General features: G+C 42.3%; 1 protein-coding gene across 7 annotated transcripts in view; it reads left to right on the forward strand.

The window, feature by feature from the left end:
* Positions 1-25,962, forward strand: part of LOC146343979 (uncharacterized) — a 95,113-nt gene that overhangs the window by 15,942 nt on the left and 53,209 nt on the right. For all 7 annotated transcript variants that reach the window (XR_014792111.1, XR_014792109.1, XR_014792108.1 and 4 more), the window contains exons 4-9: positions 487-617; positions 2,496-2,581; positions 3,798-3,897; positions 16,293-16,336; positions 17,342-17,419; positions 23,850-24,046. Coding sequence is in view for 3 of the 7 variants with exons in the window: in XM_084856315.1 (XP_084712441.1) it covers positions 487-617; positions 2,496-2,581; positions 3,798-3,897; positions 16,293-16,336; positions 17,342-17,419; positions 23,850-24,046 (636 nt within the window). In the remaining 4 variants the exon portion in view is untranslated. The remainder of the gene's footprint in view (positions 1-486; positions 618-2,495; positions 2,582-3,797; positions 3,898-16,292; positions 16,337-17,341; positions 17,420-23,849; positions 24,047-25,962) is intronic.

A 25,962-nucleotide genomic window follows, 5' to 3' on the forward strand; every position in this document is an offset into this window, starting at 1 on the left:
CAGACATGAAGGAGGGGTGCCTGGCTCCTGCCTTCCCTTCCGATAACATATTCTGGCTTACTTTCCTAGTTTGTTATCTTGCATTAAGCCAAAGTTCTCCGTTCAGACATAAGGGGGAACTTAATATAAGTCAGGATGTTCATGTTGAAGCTGCCATGCATGGAGGGAGGAAGGGGTGAGGGAGGAGCACTTGGCCCCCACGCTTATTCCTGGCTTCATAAGCTATGGTTTATGAAACCTCAACCAATCATCTGAACCAAGCCAAATTCTCTTCCAGTTTACAAAATTACCTTGACGCAAATCTTATTGACCACAAGTGACTATTCTGTTTTAGTATATACAGAGCTACATATTACAGCATTCTGTAGTGATTTGGTAGCTAATTAAAAAATAAAACAATCTGAGCAAAATAGTCAAGGGAGAAACCAGTTTGTATGTGAGTGATGAATCTTTTGTTTGTAGTCCTGAACTTTTTGTCTTGCTTAGGTATTCGTGTTGTCAGCAATGCTGGTGGAATGAATCCACTTGCATGTGCTGCTGCTCTCCAACAGGTGGCAAAAAAGGCTGGTGTTGACTTGAAGATTGCTGTTGTTACTGGTGATGATTTGATGGGAGAGGTATTTCGTTATTTTTTAAAAAATGTTTGATTAGAGTTTGGTAAGTCTGATAATTTTTGGACAATAAAAAGTAGATATATTTCTCGTAGATGCCTGAAGCCTGGCCTGATTCTTGGTGATTCCATTAAACAAATGCCCATCAACATTACACAAATGCAGTGGATGATCTGTTCCTTGTACTAGTTCAGGGTAGTAACCAATGTTAGTCCTACATAGAGTAGACCCATTGAAATTAATGGTACATGTTAGACATGACTACCTTAAGTCTCATTCATTTCAATAGGACTACTCTGCTTAGGACTAACATTGGATACTGCCCTCAGTTTTTTATTGCTGGTGCAGCTAACTAGGTAGTGGAGGCATAGACCCAGTCTGCATGCAACGACAGCCCGTGGCTTGTCAGGGCTATGTAGGAGCTAGTGCACTGCCTCCTCCCTGCTTGCTGCTTCCATTTGGAACCCGGAAACAACCCTGAGTTTTAAGCCGTAGTTCATTGTTGTGTTAAAATTCTGGGTTGTTTTCCCCTCAACAGTTCCAGGTCCGCATGTCACTCCCAATAACCCAGGAATAGGTGTTTCTGGCTTGTTTTCTAAACTGGATGCAAACCCATGGTTGATTGTTATATACCCAGCAAACTGGATCATAGAACAGGGTACACCCATTAACAAAATGGATAAATAATGGCTGAGAGTGCAATCCTTTGCATATTATTCAGATGTAAGTCCCACTGTGTTCAGTGAGTTTTATTCCTACGTAAGTGTGCATATGATTGCAACCTATGTTTTATTCACAATGAGCATGACTGAGGTATGGATCCAAGAAAGAACTGTATCTCTTAGCGGACCATAAACACTGTAGCATTAAATAAAAAAAAGATTCCTATTGTGAGAGCTTCGAACCCCCTCCAGACTAAATGGTCACCAAGGAGATTGGTTTTGGTGGGGGTGGGGGTGGAGGGGAGTTACTTCATTCTGCTCCCTTACATCTTGCAGCCCAAACCTGTAAGGCCTTCGGGTGAACCTCTCTTCTTCCTCTGCCAACTTCATAGATGTTATATGCAATGACAGAGTGCTCCCCACCCCATGAAATCAGGAGATGACCAGACTTTCCTTTACCCTAAACCTCACCCACCCACTTTCTACTCTCTTTGTTGAAATGAACACACATTGATTGATATAATTTCAACAACTGATACGATATACATTTTGTATGACTATGCTATATTTTAATAAATTTAATACCTGATAAAGCGGTGGCCGCTATGGATAGGACAATGCTGTGATCCTTTATCACTTAAGGTGCAATCCTATGCATGTTTAGACAGAAAAAAGTCCTACAACTCCTGGCATTCCCCAGCATAGGACTGTACCCTTATTTGCAAACAAGATCAAATGAAAATAATAGGACTTGCTTCCAAGAATTCACTACTTTTAAAGCCCAGGCTACATTCAGACACCCCATTTCCAAACTGGATGGATCTCAAGTGCTCTTGTGCCTCAACCATGGTTTTTAGCCCAGATTTGGAGGGATTGCTCAAATCACAGTTTGTTTATTTATTAAGACATTACAGTAAACTATAATTTGAGAAAGCAAACTATAGTTTACTATTCTTCTTTCCTATTAGGGCATGAGAAAGAAGGGAGCTTTTGACCTTGTTGCTTGTTTCTGTTTCCCAGAATCAAGTCGCTATAGTTCATTGGTTAAATATTGAACACTTCTCTGAAAATGGTCTTACTTAGTATTCTTTTTGTTAATTTGCATTTTGTAATTGAGCAATTCTGTCTAGAATTACTACAAATTGAAACTTTTGTATCTTGAAAGTTACAGTTGTAATGTCAATAATAATATATTTAATGTTTACATTTGGGTATGTTACAGTTAAACAATATAAAAGAAGCTGTCTCAAAAGGGGATAATGGGAAACTGTTTCCAGAAAATATTCACAGCATAAATATATATCTGGGGTAAGTTTTTTAAGAAATGCGTTTTATAGAAAGGAGATGCTTTTTAGAGTATTGATATAGCATATATTTAGTTGCCTGCATTGAGTAGAGTCTCGGGGGGGGGGGGGTTCTATTTTTTTAATCAAGCTAAACGATCTTGCTTCTTGATTCTTGATAGATGGATTCTTAAAGTGCCAAGTAACTTCTTTAATAGTACACAAGCAATCATTAGTGAAAGGGCCAAGGCGCTGGAGCCTGTGATGAATTCTCTGCAAAAACTTCAGGGACAGTAGCTAGTGTGATGCCAAAGCTGTCAAGGGGAAGGGAAATGGCACAGTCTCTGGCTGTTTGGAAAACCAGGGAGTACCTGTATCTGGTTTTGTATCAAGGAGTCTGTATGGGTAAAGACTATTCTAGAGTATTTTGAGATACTCACTTTAGATGTGTTTATGGTCTTAATGCCCAGTAAACCCTATCATGAGGTGAGGTAGTTTCCTTTCATTTCATTTTAACAGACAGGAAGCTGAACCTAAGAAATGGTGGCATGCCTAAGCCTGCCTGCTGAATACACGGCTGGGCTGTGATATAGAGCCTCTCTAATGAGGCATTTATTGTGCGCTCATGATTGCTTACTCACAGTAGTTTGCAGGTGCTTTACATGACATTGTTATTCTCCTGGGCCTCTCCTGTTGTTTGCAAGCATTTTAGCAGGTTTTTTTTCTAACAAGGAATGTCTGAATATATTTGTGAATGGCAGCATGAAACCCTAGTGTATTTGTGCAGTTCCACTGTACCACAGCACCACCTAGTGGCTGTGTAATGGAACATATAGAAAGGCAGAGAAAGAACCCCTGCTCCCCCAGGAAAAAAATGTGTAAAGGAGCCGATCTTAATCTCACAAAGAATCTGGAAGCAGAAGCTTTGGTAAAATTGAGGGTTAAAAGCCTCATGTAGAAAAGCTCTAATACTCTGGACTCCAGAGGCCCTAATTCATCATACTATCTGCCCCTACCCCAGTAGGAACCATGTGTTTATTGTTATGCATATGAGAAGTGAATCAGAAGTAGCCCAGTAAGAGCTGTTCTGTCACAAGCTCAACTGAACAGAGGGGAGCACCATGCAAGAACTGTGTTTGCTAGCTTGAATTTTGAATCTTTTAAGATCAAATGTTGAAATATTTTGAAAGGTGAATACATGAACCCAAGATTTTTGATGATTAATACTTTTGTTTCTTCAGTGCAAGACCCATAAGCAGAGCTCTTGACCTAGGAGCAGATGTTGTGGTGACTGGAAGATGTGTTGACAGTAGCCTTGTATTGGGACCACTAATTCATTCTGTAAGTGTGAATCAGTGTTTCTGAAATAGTTTCTTCCTGTACTAGTCATCTGTATAAGTGTTTGACAGGTTTCCAGCAATTTTTCTCACGATAATTTCCAGAAATAAAATACAAATGTGTTTCCATTATTCTAAGTTTTATTTCAGAAGCATAAAACATGATCTTGAGATTGATAAAATGTCAGAAGTAAGCTACTGAAAAAGTTTGTCAAGGCCAGGCATTACTCATGTGCAGCTTTCATTTATTTTAGTAGATTTTAAATGGGAACAGTGTTCAGAGGATTATGTTCTCTCTGAATTTTTGACATCTTACTCCCATTTATTTGCTGACTATATAAAAATGTAAGCATTGTTATCTTCATTGTCTGTGGGAAGAAAATTAATTAGTGGACAAATCTCCTATATTCTCATGTAAGATTTTATATTAGTTATTGGCAGTCGGTAAACCACGCAAAACCATTTTGCCCTAATACGGTTTGCAGTGGTGTATTAAAGCAGCATTGTGTAATCCTTGTTGCATGTTGAAGTTGTTACACAGTGTAATCAAGAAAAGATTAGCAATTTATTTAGTCTTGCAGTATTTTTCATGTTCTTCTTCGTGGTCTCTGTGCATCACACACATGGGCTCTGCGCCTGCGTGGAGACTCGTTCGGGAAACTTCTAAAGCTGAGCAGCATTTTGGCGGGAACCCCTCCCCCACCGTCTGTAGTATACACTGTGTGGGTTCCCGCCTTTTCCCTCAGTTCCTTTTCAACCACCTTCTCAGTTACCCCATTGGGAGCTTCTTTGACATTTTTGTCAGCACTGAGCTGTTTTAGTGACTCTTTGCTGTATTTCTTTCTATTTATTTGGTTGCGTTTAAAATTACAAAAAAAATATTATTATAAAGACAGAAGAGGATGGGGATAGGCATTGCTCCATCGGTGATGGTGGTGTCCCGGTGGCCTGCAGCCCAAAAGGCCCCTTTTAGAAAATGTACTGCTTGTAGCAGTAAAGTGCCTTCCTCGGACAGTCACTCACTCTGCCTAATTTGGTTGGGTGAATCCCACAAGGTAGAATCCTCCCATTATTGCCAATTGCTCTCTAAACGGGCACACATGGATTGGGTAGACCGGCTAAAGGCCATTCTTTGGCAACAAGCTCTCCAGGCAGTAGACCTGCCTAAAGCTGAAACGCCTTGTGAGCAGGCTGCTGCAACTCCTTCCACAAGCACAAAAGGAGAGGCCATGACGACTGAGATTTCTACCCCTCCAACAGTAGTGGAGGAAGGTAGAATGGGCCCACCAGCACCAGGTAGATCCTTAGCCATTTCGGCGGTGAGAAAAATTTCTAAAAAGGCTAAACGCCCCAAACCTATGTATGGTGGTCAACGCACCAGCAAAGAAAAAAGTCTGGGAAGGAACAGGGCATCCTGCCTCCACCTCCTCTACTTAATTCTCCAATACATGTGGTAGCTATGTCTCTGCCTCATGTAGTGGTCTTGGACCCAATCTCCACGGCCTCGGAGGGTGAACTTAGAGATACGCAGCCTCTTCCATCCCATCAGATTTGGACTGAAGATCCAGGTCTCCTACTCCAAGTCGTCTGGAGGCGATGTTGCAGTCTCCTCGGTATCGACCGCAATTTTCACCTAGACAGAGAGACTTACCTCCTCGGTACCAATCTCTGGATCCATACCAGTCCAGCTATCGACGTGGATATTACAATCAGGACCGATCTCATTCTCCAAACCGGGAATGGGATCGCTACTCTGACTGGTCATCCTCCCTCCTGGTGGGACGAAGATTGGAGATTTCGAAGGGATCGAGATCTTTTCTTTGGTCGTTCTTGCTACATGGTAGCAACATCCCCATCATATACTCCTTTTCAGTCCATGCCGCCTACTCGTTCGGAGGTTCATGATGTTTTTCTGCCTCCTCCACCAGTGCCATTGTGTATTACTTCTATACCAAAAGGAACCTGTATGGATCTCCCTTTTCCCCCTCCGGTCCCACCTCCTGGTGCCATGGAAGTGGCACAGGCAGTGACATCTAACTCACCTGATTCGGGAGAGGACTTCCAGTCTGACTCCTCCTATTCCTCAGTCCCTCTTTCTGTATTGTCCCCGGATGAGGTGGTGGGAACAAGGAATAGAGCCTTACCCTCAGAGGACATGGGACATTTCTCCGATCGGGTGCTCCGAATGGCCCAGTCCCTCAGAAGTGAAGTAAAACAGCCAACTGAACATCTTCATGACCTGGTTTTTTACGTTATCACCACGGATCTCTCAAGTCCAGTGGCTATACTGTTTCTATCAACTCTTTTCCATACCATGCAGCAGACTTCGAAGATGCCTTCATCAATGGCCCCAACATCTAAGAGATCAGAGTCAATGTACAGGGTGCAAGAGAAAGATGTCACCTTCCTTTTTGCACACCCCAAACCAAATTCCATAATCGTGGAATCGACATGGGCATGAAATCCCACACCTCCCCCGTCGATAAGGAAGGCCATAAATTATATCTTGTAGAGCGCCGCCTCTACTCTATGGCTGCTCTAGGGTTTCACTTTTCAAACTACCAGGCCATGATGGCCAGGTATCAACCAAAAGATGGTTTCCCTCAGTGAGTACCTTCCAGAAGAGCAGAGGGAACTGGTTAGGATGTTCCAATCAGAGGCATCTAAATTATCCCAATAGCAGATGAACACGGCTCAACATCAAGCCGACTGCAGTGCAAAAGTTATGGTCAGTGCCGTGGCTTTGAGACAACATGCTTGGCCTCATTCTGCAGGTCTGACTCAGGAGGCCAGATCAAGAATAGAAGACTTACCTTTCAACAGAGAAGCAGGTATGTAGGGCTGTGGGGGTGCACTAGGGCTTCACTCCTGCACTTTTATTGGAGCTGGCTCCCAGCTGGGTCATGGCCTGCTGCTGCTGCGGGGGCAGATGCAGTGGGAGGAGGAGGGAGCAGAGGAAAGGAGTGCGGGTGACTGGTGGCTGCCTCTTGCCTACCATGCCGAGCTGGCCAGACAAAGGGGGCAAGAGAGGGAGCCTGAGGGAGCTCTGCAGCCTCCTCTTGGCACCCCCTATTCTCCTCAGCTTTCGGCTTCTCCACCTTCCACACCCTGAGTGCAGCCATCACACCGCGCAACTCGACCATCCCCAGCTGCCCCCTCAGCTTCCTGACCCTTTTCCTACCCTACTGCCCATCCCTGCTCCATGCCTGCGCATCCGGCACTGCCCTCATCATCCTGCAGCACCAGCCACCTGTTCAGGGCTGCTGCTGGTGGCCACAGGAGCAGGCGGGGCGGCGGTGCTGCCGCCACTGTCTGCTGCTTGTGCTTATGTGTGGGGTTTGCTATGTGTGGGAGAGGGATTCTAGTGGGCTTGATGTGCAGATGTTAGCAGGGGATCATGTTTTAGCAAAGTTCTCACTTGCTGTTTGCACATCAAGTTTGTCCTTCAAGGTGCAGGAGAGGGCCTGGGGTTGGATCCAACCCCTGTGGTTGACAGTAGGATCCTAGGCATGTTTACCCAGAAGTAAGTCCCGATGTGTTCAATGGAGTTTATGTTGGAGGGACTAGGGCCATGAGTCTCTTAACCAGAACTTGAAGGGTTAATATGAGTAAGGTGGGAGGGGATCTCTGAGAGGTTGTTCTGCCTTTTCCTTGTCTCCTCTCTCTACTTTCCTATCTTCTTCTTTCTTCCTCGTGTGAGTGATGCTGACCTTAGCCAGCTTACCTTGAGATGTAAGTTTGTTATATCTCTAGTAAAAGTCTGTTCCTAACCCACCACTTGAGTGTGTTTTGTCTACATTCATGGCTAGTGACGGGGGGCTGATTCAGACTTCAGTTTACTTCCCTAGTGAGTGTAATTATGCTTGTAGCCTTGTAGGGCAATCCTACTCGTCTATTCAGAAGTAAGTACCATTATGTTCAATGGGATTTACTCCCCAATAAGTGTGTATAGGATTGCAGCCTTAAAGGAGTTGTAGGTCACCGCAGACTAAGTTCCATTTATTTTAATGGGGCATTGCTTCACACCTGGTTGCAATGGCTCTTCATAATAATAATTAATAATAAAATTATTATTATTATTATTATTATTATTATTACATGTTTCTTGAATTAAAAAGGACTAACCTTTTCAGTCCACACTGGAGGCATTCAAGATGAAGCTGCAAAGCCATCTGTCAGCGATGCTTTGACTTGGATTCCTCACTGAGCAGGGGGTTGGACTCGATGGTCTTCTAGGCCCCTTCCAACCCTACTATTCTATGATTCTTTTTTGAGAATACTTTTTATTTATTTTTGTCTTTATAAATGAAATAAACAATACCAACAACCTGATCAGTACCTACAATTTCCTAACAATACAATATTCTTAGGAGGACAGAACAATACTGAAAAGAAGAAGAAAGGGGGGGAAAAAGAAAGGGAAAAGAAAAAAAGATTTTTTTCCTCTTCTTTTTTAAAGGGTTAAATTTAAACTCCAATACATACAGGCTTCAAATCCCATTCTAATTTAGAAACTATACCTGTAACATTAGCAATATTACAATTTAATAATCAACCTTACATTTCAATATCATATCATCAGTCTTATAGCAAGGAAGCAGGCCTACATTTCATTCCCAGCAACCGTATATTGCCCTTAAGTTAGAATATAATAGTAATAATAAAGCTTAACAGTTTAACCAACTAAAAATCTTACTTAGTAGTCTTATAGTAATGATAATAATAGTAATAATAATAACAGCAAAAAAGAGATGAAATTATGTTATATAATAATAAAGCTTGAAAAGCAATCTTACAACAGTCAGTAATATATTTTATACTAGATATATAAATGAGTGTGCACAATACACCCTCAAACAATATATTTAAATACAGCATATCATAACAAGAATTTAAAGAAAAATAAAAGAATAAAAGAGAGCAAACGAATGTATGTACATATAATCAGTTATCTCTGACCTAGCCTGAATCATGCAGACTAAACATAAACAATTAACAAAACTTGTTTAAAGATTCCAGTTCATGGAGCTGGAACAGAAGTCTCACGCATTTTTATGTTCAGCCATGCCTCTGTCATTTCATGATTTAGGAACGTCTTCATCTGACCTTCAGAAACAATGCAAAATGTAGCAGGATATTTTAAGTGATATTGTAAGTTCATTTGTTTTGCCATATTTTTCGCCTTGATGAATTGCCTTCTTTTATCAGGTACCTCTTTGATGTAATCCGGAAATAACATAACTTTATCTTGTTTCCAAAAAATATTTCCACCCTTTCTTGCCAAATGCAGGATATAATTCTTTGTGGATATTCTTGCAAATTGGACTAAAATTGTATAGCCAGTCCCTTTAGCATTTGGCACATGAAATGCCTGCTCAATATCAAATAAATAATCAGATGGCACAGGGAGTATCTCATGCAAAAACTTGTCTACAAAGGTAGGCAAATTTACATCTCTAGGCGGATTTTTAATACCAATAATACGTACATTGGATCTGCGTGTGAAGGCCTCCAGATTGGGAAATTCTGGCAGAGAATTTTTTTAAAAAAACTTGTTTCTTAATTTTGTATGTTGTCAGCCTATCTTGCAGCTCGTTAACGTTCACCTCCATTTTTTTTTTACCAAGAAGTGTTAATTAAATCCACAGCTCCTTGCAGGGTGGTGATGGAATTTTGGATTGAATCCAGCCTCTTAGATTGCTCAGCAAATTGTGAAGATAAAGTTTTTATTAAAGTAAATCCCCTATAACTTCGGTTCTCGGAGCCTTTGCCAACAGAGGTACAGGGGGAGTGGGCGGTGATGCAGTTCCTTTCTTTCTCCTCACTGTAGCCATGTTTCTCTTCAAACAAATCTTGCAGGTCCTCAGATATTCTCAAATATTGTTAATATTTCTTAAACCATCCCTCAGATGTTGTTGATATTTCTTAATCCATATATTACAATGGAACACGTCAGCCCTGTTTTCTCCTATTAGATAGGAGTTTCAAAACAGCTTATTGCGATGTTTATGATCTGGGAGGGTAGTCTTGGAATCCAACCCCCACCTGTTTCTTCGAGGAGAATATTTTGCAGAGAGAGTACTGGGTGACCAGCCAGATGGGCGATTAATAAATTTAATACTAAATAAATAAATACATAAATACTTTTCTCCAAGATCTTATCCAGCTGCTGCCTTGCCCCCCCCTTTTAACTCCAGGGGGGAGATGAAAAGGTTTTTCAACCTTTTAAAAAGCTGTTTGAGATAGCATCCCGCGGAGGCTCCGTGGGCTGCTGCAAGGGCGACATTGGTTCCAACCGGAAGTCCTATGATTCTATGATTAACCAAATAATATTTTCTAGCAAGTTGCTAGACGTGACTTTTTGTGTATGTGTGTTTTCTTTTCAAATGGGCCTTTTAATAGTTCTGAATTAAGGTGACCAGATACTCCAGACAAATTGACTGAAAGCTCATTTGTACTGTATAATCTTACAAGGTTGTATAATTTAGAAGGGGGCATGGCTGTGAAGGGGTGTGGCTGTGACTATCATGAAGGGACCTGCACTTCTGCATTTGCCACTACACTACTGCGGAGAAGGGTTATTTAATTCAAAAACTGATGAATAAATGGACTCAATGCAAAAGGCAAGAACAATGGGCAAAATGGGCATAGGCCAACAACAATAACACCATGCTCTGTACCGACCTTGTCACTGGTACCGACAGCAACAACCCTATCTCCCTAATATTCTGGGGACCGGGGACCAAGATACCAGACTCAACAACAGCAACAGAAGAACTACTCCTCCGCCAAGTATCAGCAGAAAGCTAAGGGAGATGGTGCTTCCAAGTGTCATCTTTGACTGGTACCTTTTTCCTCTACATATCGATTCACACTGTCTCCCCTTTGGGGATCTCCTGAAGAATTTTTACCTGACTTGGTTGTTGATAACATCAGACAGGTGGGTTCTGGCTATTGTCCGCAGGGGTTACAAGATACAATTCACCACCCTTTCCCTGTCGGGTCCGATACGGATCACACAACCTTCAGAAGTCCTCCAAGAGGAGACACAAACTCTTTTACAGAAAGGAGCTATTCAACAACTCCCTCGCGGATGCATGGGGCTTCTTCTCAAGATACTTGATTGTGCCCAAGTGGGACGGGGGCCTTCGGCCCATTTTAGATCTCAGAGAACTGAACAAGTTCATCGCCCCAAAAGATTCAGGATGACTATGCTAGCTACCACTTCTTCGAAAAGGGGAATGGTTCGCAACGATAGATCTCAAGGACATGTATTTTCATATTGCCATCAAAGAGTCCTTCAGGAAATTCCTTCGTTTTGCCTTTGGCACAGAAGACTTTCAGCTTAAGGTCCTGCTTTTCAGAAGTTTGAGGCTGCAAACCCTGAGACCAGTTCAGCTGCCAATATATTGTGCTTTCTTCAGCACTTATATAATAAAGGTCTGAAGTATTCTTCTGTTAGAGTATATGCTTGAGCGATATCCACGATGGGAGGTCCTGTGCATGGTGTTTCGGTTTTCAGCAGTCCGCTCTGTAGGCAGTTTTTACAGGGCTTAAGAACTTGGCCCCTCCTATAAGAGACTTCATTCCTCAATGAGACTTGTCATTAGTTCTTCAGAAGTTAATTTCTGCCCTGTTCAAACCTCTTGCTTTGTTGTTGTTGTTGTTCAGTCGTTCAGTCGTTTCCGACTCTTCATGACCCTATGGACCATAGCACGCCAGGCCTTCCTGTCCTGCGCTCTCTCCTGGAGTGTGCTCAAGTTCATATTCATTGCATCGGTGATGCTATCTAGCCATCTCATCCTCTGCCGTCCCCTTCTCCTTTTGCCTTCAGTCTTTCCCAGCATCAGGGTCTTTTCCAGAGAGTTTTCTCTTCGCATTAGGTGGCCAAAATATTTGAGCTTCAGCTACAGTATCTGTCCTTCCAAGGAGCACTCAGGGTTGATTTCCTTTAGGATGGACTGATTTGACCTCCTTGCAGTCCAGGGGACTCGTAAGAGTCTTCTCCAGCACCACAGTTCGCAAGCATCAATTCTTCGGCGCTCAGCCTTCCTTATAGTCCAGCTCTCACAGCCATACGTTACTACTGGGAAAACCATAGCTTTGATTAGACGGACTTTTGTCGGCAAGGTGATGTCTCTGCTTCTTACTATGCTGTCTAGGTTTGCCATAGCTTTCCTCCCAATGAGCAAGCGTCTTTTAATTTCATGGCTACAGTCACCATCTGCGGTGATCTTGGAGCCCAAGAAAATAACATCTGTCACTGCTTCCATTTCTTCCCCTTCCATATGCCAGGAAGTGATAGGGCCAGATGCCATGATCTTAGTTTTTTTAATGCTGAGTTTCAAACCAGCTTTTGCACTCTCCTCTTTCACCCTCAACAAGAGGCTCTTTAGATCCTCTTCGCTTTCTGCCATTAGGGTGGTATCGTCTGCGTATCTGAGGTTGTTGATAATTCTCCCGGCAATCTTAATTCCGACCTGTGATTCATCATCCAACCTGGTGTCTCTCATGATGTACTCTGCATATAAGGTAAATAAGCAGGGTGACAATATGCAGCCTTGTTGTACTCCTTTCCCAATTTTGAACCACTTGGTTGTTCCATGTCTGGTTCTTACTGTTGCTTCTTGACCCTCGTACAGGTTTCTCAGGAGACAGGTAAGGTGGTCTGGTACTCCCATCACTTTAAGAATTTGCCACAGTTGTTGTGATCCACACAATCAAAGCCTTTAGCGTAGTCAATGAAGCAGAAATAAGACGTTTTTCTGGCATTCTCTTGCTTTCTCCATGATGCAGTGAATGTTGGCGATTTGATCTCTAGTTCCTCTGCCTCTTCGAAACTCCGCTTGTACTTCCGATAGTTCTCGGTTCGCATACTGCTGAAGCCTAGCATGTAGGATTTTGAGCATCACCTTGCTGGCATGTGAAATGAGCGCAATTGTACGGTAGTTTGAACACTCTTTGGCGTTGCCCTTCTTTGGAATTGGAATGTAAACTGACCTTTTCCAGTCTTGTGGCCACTGTTGAGTATTCCAAATTTGTTGGCATATTGAGTGCAGCACTTTAACAGCATCATCTTTTAGGATTTTAAATAGCTCAGCTGGAAGACTGTCATCTCCGCTAGCTTTGTTGTTACTAATGCTTCCTAAGGCCCACTTGACTTCACTCTCGAGGATGTCCGGCTCAAGTTCAGTGAGCGCACTATCATGGCTATCAGGGACATTCAGATCTTTCCTGGATAGTTCTTCTGTGTATTCTTTCCACCTCTTCTTAATCTCATCTGCTTCTGTTAGGTCCCTGCCTTCTTTGTCCTTTATCATGCCTGTCTTTGCACAAAACATTCCCTTGAGATCTCCGATTTTCTTGAAGAGATCTCTAGTCTTTCCCATTCTATTGTTTTCCTCAATTTCTTTGCATTGTTCATTTAAGAAGGCCTTCTTGTCTCTCCTTGCTATTCTCTGGAACTCTGCATTCAGTTGGATATATCTTCCCCTTTCTCCCTTGCTTTTCGCTTCCCTTCTTTCCTCAGCTACTTGTAAAGCCTCATCAGACAGCCACTTGGCTTTCTTGCATTTCTTTTTCTTTGGGATGGAAAAAAAACCTCTTGCTACCATAGATTTAAGGCTGCTTTTGTGGAAGTTTGCTTTTTTGATAGTGTTATGTAGGAATGTATGAAAGTCACTTACCTTTTTGACAGGGTGATTTGCAGTGGGGGTGATGACGCGGCCGCCATTCGCAAAGCAGCGCGAACGGCACCAGGTAAGTGTCCTGTTTCGCACGCCTTTCGCTGGGTGGTGGGGCGGGGGGCTTCGTTCCGCCACAGATTTCGGGGGGCCGAATGCACTGGCATTCAGCCTCACCGAGATCTTTGGCGGAATTCTCTGACATCCCTAGCGTTACGACATCCAAGAGGGCTAGCGAGGTTTCTGCTGTGCACATAGACTGTTCTTATACATTTTCCACAAGGAGAAAGTGTTTCTCAGACTGGACATAGCTTTTGTCCCGAAGGTTGTTATGGATTTCTACATGAATCATCCTATTGTTCTCCCTGCCTTTTTTCCTTCTCCTACATCGGATCTGGAAAAGAAGCGTCACACTTTGGATGTGAGGAGGGTGGTAGCTTTCTGTAAGTTGAGAACTGAGCCCTTCTGTAAGTTGCAACATTTATTTCTGTGCTGTGGTGGATGTACCAAAGGGTTGCCAGTAGCTTCCCAGAGTCTAGCGTCTTGGATTTTACAGACTATTAGGTTAGCGTACCAAGTCTCGGGTAGGGAATCTCCCACCTCGAATCCGAGTGCATTCAACGTGGGAAGTAGCAACATCTACTGCTTTTGTGAAAGGAGTGCCTTTGAGGCATCTATGCAAAGCAGCCACCTGGTCCAAGCCTTCGAATTTTATTAGGCACTTGTCAGGGTGGAAACTGAGCCCATAGAGCCCCAGAGCAGTTCTGATTCTGAGGAAGAAGAGCAATCCGTGGGAGAGGAGCTCGCTCATCTCTCACAAGCACAGCAGCTGGCAGAGATTCCTCCTGCCAGCATTCCTGAGAGAGATAGTGACCCTGACAGTGAGAGAGCGGTGGATGGGAGCTTGCTGGACACTCGACGCAGACACAGGGAGCGGCGACAGATGGAGGGCATCGAAAGGAGGCGCTCTGCTCGTTTGGCGCCAAAACAACGGTTGCGTCCCAAGGATCCAAGGGTAAGAGGGAGGATCTCTCCATAGCCCATAAGTTCAGAGTCTTCCCACGCTTCTCCTTCAAACGGGGACCAACTGCCTTACCTGGAGCTTAGGCTACTCTGCTGTCTACCCCAGTGCAGTTCCTTGCTTAGTCGCTAGTATCTGTAAGTGTCATAAAGTAATAAAGGAATAAAGCCTTGGAAAGAATCCTCGTCGTCTGTGTCTTGAGTTGGCTATTGGAGGGGACTGTAAGAGGCAGCTAGGGCGCTCCTGACAGCACTATAGATTGGACGTACGAGCCTGATCGGACTGTGCTTTTGGCAGAGCTGTACTCTCGTCGGTACTGAAATGAAAAGCCGACCCACCTCCGATAAGTTAGCTTGTTATTTGCCCATATGTGTGATGCACAGAGACCACAAAGAAGAAAGACAGCTTGCTTACCTGTAACTGTAGTTCTTCAAGTGGTCTTCTGTGCATTCACACAACCCACCCACCGTCCCCACTTCAGTGTCAATGTTTTTGTGTTGGTACCAAGCTGTATTTTTCAACTTGAGACTGTCACTTGTGGTATTAAGGAACTGAGGGGAAAGGTGAGAATCTGCACAGTATATACTATAGATGGTGGGGGAGGGGTTCCCACCAAAATGCTGCTCAGCTTTAGAAGTTTCCTGAACGAGTATCTGCACAGGCTCAGAGCCTATATGTATGATGCCCAGATGACTGCTCAAAGAACTACAGTTACAGGTAAGCAGCCTGTCTTTTTCAAACTAGTATGTGTGTGTAAATGGATGCAATCTTTATCTTTCTTTCTGAAATACACAGAACACTTAAGGTAGAATCCAGTGTTAGTCCAAAAGTAACTTAGTCACAACTAATGTACATCTCATTCATTTCAATGGGTTTACTCTAGATAGGAGTAATATTGGATACTACCTTGGGTTGGATATTCTAGTATGTCTGTTGTTCTGCAAGAACCATGAGACAAACATTTCCCAATTTTATCAAGGCAACCCAGTTCTTTTTAAAGAGAAATTGGTCATTTGTGTTAATAGATATTTTGACAGCATGCATTTAAAATATTTCTGCTTTACTTTGATAAATATATCATTATTTAACCACTTTGGTCCAGTTCGCACAATCGTCGAAGCACGCCATGGGCAGTTTCTGTGTTGTGGGTGGTTTGTTAACCACGGCAACAACCCACCTTGCACCAGGTTTGCATGTCATAATAAGCTGTGGCACCTGCCCACCATGGCTTGAATATTCACAGTGGCTGTTGGCATGAGCCGCACCACAGTGTGGCTTAAATAAGCCATGATGGGCTCCAGCGATCATGCATACCAGGATTTTGACTCCATTTACAACATGGAAATAATTTAGCTGGCCACAAGGCGGCACAAAAGGTCAATTTGCTTAAAAAATGTGTTTTCTCATTTGCTGGTTATTTTTTATTTAAATGTTTTGTTAAGTTAAAAATGCAATGCAAGCAAGTATGTCATTGAGTAGATGCACAGCATCTTTACCATGTGTCATCTGTAAAAATGAACTTGCGTCATGCCCTTTGCCTTGGAAGTAAACTGGTGGTGGGGGGCAGTAAACTGGACTCAACTGAGCCTTTTGCAATATGCTGTAGGCATTGTTTTCGTGATGGACTTTGCTTTCTGTTTTTTAATAGTCAGTACTTTGTGTTTCACTAAACACTTTAAAATTTTATTTTTATAGTTTGGCTGGAATAGAAATGAGTTCAACCTCTTAGCATCTGGAAGGTAAATGATACGACTGTTTAATAAATGTCAGGTTAAAATGTAATGGTATCATCATGAGCTATATTTGAGCTGCATATTTAATGCTTGATTACACAATTAATAATAAATATAGTGAGCTTAGAAGATAAACTTGAATTCCAGTATAGACATAGTATGTTTTAGGGAAGTACATAGATGTTCATCCTGATCCAGTGAGGTTGATGCGTGCACAGAATCAGGCTGCACATACATCTCCTGCTTTGTTGGAAATGATGTACATAAAAGTGCTGTGTGCATAGTTTTTGGTGGTGGATCTGTTGCATATGTGGTTCTTGACACTGGAATGGGAACTCTGCATGCATTGCTGAATGGTGCTGAATGTTGGGGGAGGAAGACAGAAGTAGGCCTTCAGGACTCCCATCCATCCCAAAAGGCAGTTGATGCAACCAAACCTCCTAGCAGTTAGCCCCAGCTATCCCTTCATATCTATGTGAACACTGGTATCAGCACTACTAGGATTTATTGGAAAAAATGGTTTGGGTCATAGTCTCTGGTCATAGTCTCTGAAAGTGGTCTAGAAATATAAATTGTTTGATGATACTCCATAGTCGGTTTAAAGAGGAAGTCAGATTAGATAGTAATGCTTTCTCTGTCCATCCAGTGGATGGAAAAGGCCAAGTAAGCACTCTGTATAACATACATTAAAGATTATAGAAACTGTCAGTGGATCCATTTGGGTTTGGTATTTTGTTTAGTAAAATAATATATTTGCCCCCTCTTAACAGAAAGAGATCCTGTAAAATAAGGACCATTATACGTGCATATAAGAATGTATTTTATTTTAAGAATGCATATAAGAATGTATTTTATGACCAGCTCAGGAAAAAAAGCAATACTTTTACTTTAGATTTTTTTTGTAAGAAATTTAAATAGAAAGTGGATGATTATAAATTAGGGTGTCTGGCATTAAACTAAAATGCTGCTAAAATGTATATTACAACTTTGGATGTTACTCTTGGTTTTCAGTCTTGCAGGTCATCTGATTGAATGTGGTCCTCAATGTACCGGTGGAATATTCACTGACTGGCATATTGTACCAGACTGGTACGTTGATTCTGTTTTGATTGCTCTTTAAAGACATCTGTTGAGGAAATGAAATTACTTTTTAGTAGTGGCAGTTTAGCAGGTTTACTGCATTTCTTTATGGTTCTTTTGTCAGTCTTTTCTCTCTTGAACTTTATGACAATCTCTGACTGGGTTCGCATGAACACAGGAACCCATGATGGGTTGTTGTGTTGTGTGAACCCGGACCGATTCAGACAGTGTGACGTGTGTGGGCAGCAAGCCACCCTAACAACCTATGGCTTGTTTTAGGGATGATAGGTTGGCATGTTGCCCGAACCTGGCACTGCCAGCCCATCATGGGTTGCGGACATCAGCAAGTGAGCTGCTCGGCAAGAAACTCCTGCTGCTCTTGCCGAGCAATCTCACCCGTGTTGCAGTGACAGCCCCTCCACCAGTGCCCAAGGGACACTTTGGAGGGGCTGTCACTCCTTCGGCAACTCTTTAAAAAAATTTTTGTTGCGCCCCAACATTTGCTGTGCAAAACGGCCAAAAGTTAATTGGTTTTATTTTTTCAGCCCTGGAAATGTGCGCAACTGTCTTTTTAATTTTTTTTTTTTAATTTGGGGTCAGTTTTTCACAATTGCGGAGGTGCGAAATGGCAACTGTCAAACTATATATAGCCTTGCCTTATCTATTGCCTTGTTTCACCTGTCAAAGGGAACACAGTAAACCTACTTGTGGGGGAGACTCAGGAAGGATGGAATGGAAGGGGGGAACCCCCAAGGATAAGTTCAGCACTTCATATCCTGGGGATCAGGCTGCTAAGGGTGTGATCTGATCCCCTTTTCTCAATTTGACAGCTGTCAGTGTGCGCAAATTACCCACTGACCGGTTGGGGAAATGGGAACAGATTGCACCCTTAGCACAGTTATCCTCAAGTTCTGAAGTATGGGATTTACCCTTGGGGGTCCCTCCCTCCATCCATTACACCTCTCCCTGCAGCTCCCCAAGTGGTTTTAAGGGTGCTCTAGGGTTCACCCCATTTTCAGAGCTCCCATTTGCAACAAAAGGGGAGCTGCAAAAATGGGGTGAACCCTAGATCACCCTTAAAATAACTTGTGGGAGATTCAGGGATGGGTGGAATGGAAGGGGGGGATCCCCAAGGGTAAATCCCACACTTTAAAACTTAAGGGTAACTTTGCCAAGGGGCTGATCTGGTCCTCTTCTCCGCCCCCCTATCTGTCAGTTGTCAAAGGCTGTCAAACTAGCATATATGCAGCCCCGTCTTGTCAATTACCTTGTGTGTTTCCTAGTACACCATGTTCCCTTTGACAGCTGAAACAGACAAGGCAGGGCTATATATTTGGGCAGAGATCCCCGCAACCTGCTCTGGAGGCTGATTCAGAGCTTCCGAATCATCCCTGACCTACCTTGGGCTGATCCGGAGTTGGGCCAACCTGCTTCGGCCTCCAGATCTGAAGCAAGATCTGGACAGCTGAAGTCCTGCCCCCACCATGCCCAGCGTCATGAGCCCTGCACCCATCCCCGCTCAGCTGCGTGAGCCCCCTGCTCCTTACCTAGACCCATGGGGAGCACCCACAGCTGTTGCTGTCTTGGAGGGACTTGCCATTTTAGTGACTCTTCTTCTGGTAAGTAAATAGTGCATAGATTGTGGCCATAATCTACACACTATTTACTTACTGGCAGAAGAAGTGTCACCATTTTAAAAGAAAATGGCAAGTTGTTCCAAGACAGTGAAGGCTGCAGGTGCTCCCCACAGGTCTAGGTGAGGAGCAGGGGGTTCATGCAGCTGGGCAGGTGGCTGTCCAGATCAGGCCGAAGCGGCCCAAAGCTCTTTGGAGCAGTCCAACCCACCTCGGGCCACTTGCAACCCGCTCCAGAATAGGACCGCTTCAGCCCAAATCACCCAAATTTGCTTCAGGATTCATGCTGAAGTGGTGCACAGCCCTAATATATAGTTTGACATCTGCAATTGCTCAGCCCCACAATTGTGAAAAATTACCAAAAAAATTGTGCACATTCCTGGGGGCGAAAAAACAATAATAAAAAATCTTGGCCCCATTTTGTGCAAATGTTGGGGCACAAAAAAAAATTCAAAAAGCTCTGAATGCAACTGGGGGTGCGATTGGAGTAGGGAGGGGGACTTGTTGACAGACAACACACATTCTGGTGCCAAGTCCCCTGGGATACGTGCCAGAGCAAGTTGGAGGACCAAGGGGGAAGGAGGGGGATAAGAAGCCACAGTAAGCCTGAGCATCTGTTGGCTTCACTGTGGGTTGCTCCAACGACAACCCACACTATGTAGCTTATTTCACAGGGTGGCTTGTTGTGTCATGCGAACTCACCCACTGTCTTATTCCCACTCTCAATATTTAGGTAGTTCATGCATTTTGCCAGGATAAGTTTGTCTGTGCCTCAGGGCACTAGATTCTTCTGGTAATTAAGGCTAATGTGCAGATATGAGCTATTAGCTTGCCTTAGGAAGGGCAGTGTCAGGATACTGTGCTGTTCTTCTTTGTGGAGTGGGAAGGTGTGAAGAACTGTTGCTGCTGCTGACAGAAGGCTACTTCATACCAGGATCTCTGAGAGACTCTGAGAAAAGGGAGGAATAGTGGCTGGTTCCTTCTGCCATCTGGCTCCAAAGAGCTAGCTGGTAGAATCTGCTGCCACAGTTGCTGTAACGACAGTATACCCCAGGATTTTCTGGAGGTGAAGGGCCTTGGAGCAATATCAGCAGTGAGCATGGGGTCCTTCTGTTACCTGAATCCATGGAGCTAGCTGGCAGATGAGTTGCTCGTGTTGCAAGGCTGCTATGCTTCAGGACATCCTGTGGCAATCACAGTAGTGGTTGCGGAAACCTTCTGCCATTTGGCTCAATGGAATCAATTTGTAGAAGGCTTTGTCCTGGCTGTGAGGTCTCCGAGTCATAGGATCTCTTATGGCTTTATGTTGATGGCAATAACTGAATTGTCTTTCATTTAGTTCATTTGTGCTATCTGGAAAGAATTAGTGGAAGTAAATGGAAGATGGACAGTCTCAAGTTCCATCTCCTGTACGTACAATATATGATCATGGTTCTGGATGGTTTTCAAGGACATATTGGACATAGTAACGTTAAGAGCTCACGAATGACAATGGCCTGGTCATCTTTCCCTAGGAAACGACATAGCTAGTATACTAGCCCGGGGTGGTAAAAGGCAAGCCTGGCCACAGATGTCACCTAGTCATACAAATGTAAAGCTAGGTCCAGGACTACCACTAAGTTGCAAACCTGCTCTTTCATTGAGAATGTGGTCCCATCAAGAACAGGAAAGTCAAGTACTTCTTTGATCAAATCCCATTTGTATCAAACCCTGTTAATATAATTAATCTTGATTAAGCTTGTTCACTCTTACTTAGCTCACTGGCTTTTGATTGTAATCTGCAACTTTGTACGTTCTTATCACGGGATTACTGTAAAATGACATATTTCATATTTAGAGGTTGCATGTGAACCTTGAATTATATTTCTTACAATATTTTCAGATTCTTGTGGTTTTCCACTCATTTGTATTTCTATAATATCTCACATCAGTGTAATTTAAGGAGGCATTTTAAGTAGAAATCTTACTACTGCCTCCTTCAAATAGACTGTTATTAACCCTCCCGCAGTTAATCACATCCAATGTGCCACTGGCTATCCATCCAGTGCTAGTTTAAGCACAATCATATGCAGGTCTACTCGGAAGTCTTATTGAGTTCAAAGACCCTTACTTCCAGGTGTGTAGAGGTTTGCAGCCATTATCAGTTAACATGAGCAAAAGTTGAGCAAGTGGTGTACCGATCTCTCCAAGAACCCAAACCATATCTTTGGGTTGTCAGTAGCTGAAACCCCTCTAAGCAAAAACAACTGATGGGTACACTGGATGCTTCCAGTCAAGGACTTGCAGCCAATATCGTATCCAAAATCAGAACCGATTGGACCCATTTTATCTGTAAGTTGTCTAGCAAACAAAACATAGCAGGCAACTGAGAGTTTTTTCTGGTCACACTTTGGGCCAGATTAGAAAAGGTTCTTGACAAACCCAGGAGCTCAGAATTGTTTAGACTAATAGACAGCAGCTCTCCAAGGTTTCAGTCTTGTCTGGAGATGCCAGGGATTGAATCTGGGATGTCCTGCATGCAACACAGGTTCTCTACCACTGAGCTATACCCACCCCCATCATCCCTGTTGATCCATTGCCCACAATCTCCTGATATAACAGGGAGAAGAACGAGCTGTCGACTGCTGGAGAAGATATCTAGGAGAAAGTGCATAAACTGCCTAGGTCAAATCTCTATTCCAGTAACCCACCAGGGTTTCATCGGGGGAGCTAGCTGTGCCCAGTGCATTCTGAAACCCATTGGCTTCATCAGCCTCTGGAAATGGATTATCCTAACAGGTCCCTTACCCCATAAAGGGCATGAGGCACTGAGTTCCCAACCCTCACCAGGTAATGATCTATTCATGATAAAGGAGTTGCTACAATCTATCCACAAATCACCTTCCTAAGGTTATCACCATGACCTATAGCCAACCTCTTTTGTGCCTGGATCCAACTCCAGTTGAGCACCTCTTCCCTCCTAGCTAACATTAGAAGAAGGGGAGGCTAATGCCAGGCACCCTTCCTTTGTGCATGAATCCAACTCCAGCCGAGAAAATGCCCCACCCCCCTCTCTGCATCAGCACTGTGCATTGTGTTTTAATTATTATTAGTAGTAGTATTTGTTTTGGATGTTATCTGCTCTAAACTGCTTTAGGAGCTAATTTTTACCTGAAAAGAAGGTTTAAAACATAATACATAGATTTAAAAGCTTGGATTGGTTGGGACCAAATATTTGGATGGAGGGAAGGGTGATAAACAGACTCAAAGGAGGAAACTTTCTAATACTGAGCTGTGTGTAATTAAAGTTGGAGAAGAAACATGTCTTATTAAGGTTTTGCCATGGAACATGCGAATTACATTTCTTCAGTGCAACCATCTTGTTTTTCACTTGGTTTTACCACTTGAATATGTTCCTCAACCAGGTGTTGTCAAGAAACTGGCAATGAAGTACTGTAATGATTTCTTTGAGACAGAGAGAAAGAGAGAGAGAGAGAGAATTTTTATATATGCTTTTTTTCTGCTAAATTACATTTTAGAGGCCAAGTCAGGCTTAATCCTTCAAACGTAATTTTAGCTTGACTTCAGCCATTTTAGTTGTACTGTATATTCTTTGCTTCATAGTAACCTAGTTAGCTCTAACATGCCCTAGATTGCTGTTCTCTAGCTACCGACCTAGAATACAAGGCTCTTTGTAGTGCAAGATATGTTGGATCTGAGGACTTTTTTGTGGGACAAGATTTATGCATCTATTCAAGAGCTTAGAACCATTGAGTGTTTTTAAAAAGTATATATGCAGTGGTACTGTCCAACAGTGGCATGGCCAAGGTAATCGAGAGCTTTGTTCTCTCCAGGGAAACGTATCCTAGTAAAAAAAAATAAAAATGGAACTTTGTCCAGAAGAGACTGCAGTAGTGGATATTCTATTTGATCACCCTGATAATTAATAATTTGTGAGCATTGGTTTGTGAAGTAATGGCACATCTGTTGTTATGTGTTAGTCTGCTGCAGTAAGACATAGGATACAGCCATTATTTATCTCTGCCCTACTTCATAGTTTGCCTTTTAATGATGAGGCATCATGCAGAAGAACTGCAAATCCTTGCAGTTTTAGTGGCTGTCTGTCCATGAAGCAGCTACAGGCAATATGTGTCAGGATCCTCTTTCTAGTCTTCTCTTTATCCTGTGTTTCAGGCAAGGAAGGACCTGCCACTTTCTTACTTTTTTGCTAGTCCAGTGCCATGCTGTTTTGTGCTAGAAGGAACAAAGTAACACCTATGCGCATTCAATTTCACTGTACCCTTTAAGCAAAAAAAAACAGCACAGTACTGCAACATTTCTTTCCTTCAGTATTAATTGGGGGGAATGATATTCATTAATACTTTTTTTTTTTTTTAGAAAAATCATTTTTTAATGCACAGCATAAAGACAGTAACTTTTCTTTTACTTCTTGGACTGTTGCAAGTGTGTGATGTAGTTTAACTGCTCACCATACTGTTATCCCCCTTTCAGCTTTCTGTAGTGTATCTTCTTTCTGTTTATCAGTCCCCTCCTCGGCTTAGTTTTAGGGTGATAACTTTTTGTATTCCTGTCATTTTTCTTATATGAAGTAGTTCATTTGGTTATTTGAGTCTTGTTAAGATCTTTGCAAAATCTTTCCCTCTCAAGTTTTTGCTATAATTTTTTAAACAATTAGTAAGTGTTTTAATGGTTGCTGACATATTTTGTCCTCCTGTAAGCATTATAATGCATTGTTTGTTTAGTTTTGTATGCTTATGTACATATTATCTAAATAATTAAAATATTCAATATTTTCAACCCTTTAGGCATAACATCGGTTTTCCCATAGTAGAATGTTCTTCTGATGGAAGTTTTATTGTATCCAAACCACCGAACACAGGGGGCCTGTTGTCGTTTGGCACAGTGGCAGAACAGTTGGTATATGAAATTGGTAATCCTAAGGAATATCTCTTACCAGATGTGACATGTGATTTCTCTCAAGTTTCCCTTACTGAAATTCCAGGTTAGTGTTGGTTGATGGTGGATGGTTTGTTTTTACTAAGGAAATGTAGTGTTTTCTACACGGCTTTATTGTTGTTTGTTCTGTTAAATATGTTTTAAGGGTGTGTATAGATGTACATAAAAACAGGACCTACCCTTCTCTGGAAAGTGCACTCAGTCCCACATACAGTCTTCTCTTGGGGATTGAGCTCTGGGGGAATACGTTCTTCTGGTTTGAAGCAGGCTTAATTCAACTGACATAACTCCCAGCCAGCCATGTTGTAGGACCTTTTTCTATCTAAACTTGCATAGGATTGTGCCCTAATACATTTGAGTTAAATTATGTCAGTCATGATTTTTAAACCAGGCTTATTTATTTATTTATTTATTTATTTATATCAGGCATATTTCTTTATTACATTTCTATACCATCCAGTAGCCAAAGCTCTTTGGGTGAGTCACAAAACTTAAAAGCATAAATACAACAAAATAATAAAACATAATATAAAAACCTTTAAAAGTTTAAAACAGAATAAAAATAGAGTAAAAATCAGCAGTCAAGATCTAAAAACACAATAACACATTTCATTAAAAAGGAACATCATACAACTGAAGCACTGTATGATGGTTTATATATGTAAATTTACAAATGGTACTGTAAACAAACAACTCACCAGAAGCATTGAGGAGTGGGGGTGCAAAACTGATGAGGAAATTCACATTTGCTGTGGAGGCAGGATACATGTGTCATTTGTAGAGTGAAGGCAAGGAAACAGTTTATATCACAGGCAATCAGTCTCCCCTTTACTGGCTCCTGTAGGTAGGTATGTAAAGCGTTTTTGTACTCCTCTCTTCAGCAGAAAAGGCTTCCAGAGCAGATTATATACAGTTAATAAAAACAAGACAGTCCCTGCCTGCAGGCTTACATCTAAATGACATGACACCATAGGAAAAAGCGATGGGGAGGGAAAAGGGTAAAAAGCAAACTTAGGCACCAATTCTTAAAGTTAAGTTTTTTATAATGACCGGGTGGAATGGAAACAGTTCAGACAGAGAAGGAGCCAAATGTAGTTGGCCTCTCAGCAGAGCTGAGAGAGTGGTCATGCTTCCCATCTCTCCCTCAGCTTCATGGAAAGCTGCAGCTAGGTGACAGTTGAGGCAAGATCCCAATGGAGATAGCGTTTCAGCAGAGCTGATTGAATGGTCCTGCTCCCCAGATCTCCCTCTGCTGCAACTTTATGTACATATGTGCACACTCTAAGATTCCGTTGCCTCTCCCCAATATCTGCTACAGCCATTCTGGAGAGAAGGGGAGTCTTTGGATAGTACCCAGTGCTGCTGCTCAGCTTATGCCATTGATGGCGCACTACTGCTAGCGACCTCTAGTACAATGCCAATAGCATATCCTGACATGACAGGTTTTCCACAATAATAAAACAATAAGTACTTTTGTATGGCACTTACAGATGTTCAAAGTACTTCACAGGCATTATCTCGTTGCAATCCTTAAAACAGCCCTGCAACTTAAGTCAGTATTACAGAACTATTATTATAATGTTCTGGCAACAGTTTTAGGAACTGGGTTGTTAAATGTATGAGTGGTTGTTTTCCGTGTCTATCTTTGCTTATTCTCTTTTTAATGAAAAATAAATACAGATTTTTTTGGGGGGGGGAACCTAAGAGTCTTGTGACAACCACCTTAATAACTCAATTTACTAGAATTGAAGGTGAAAATCTTTAGTGGAATAGAATTATAAGTTTTGGAATATATCTTGTTTAAATACATAAAACTAACTTAAAAATGCAAAGGGTTGCTTTGCTTCAAATTGTTTGATAAAGCAGTAGCTGTTTATTCAATACTGTTTTTAAAAATAATAATCAAAAAATATTTTAACCTTCAAATGAACTTTTAGCTGTTAAATGGCCCAATATGACACA

The sequence above is a fragment of the Heloderma suspectum genome, chromosome 5 (assembly GCF_057233095.1).
Source record: "Heloderma suspectum isolate Gila_16-S chromosome 5, 16-S_ref, whole genome shotgun sequence".
Taxonomy (NCBI): domain Eukaryota; kingdom Metazoa; phylum Chordata; class Lepidosauria; order Squamata; family Helodermatidae; genus Heloderma; species Heloderma suspectum.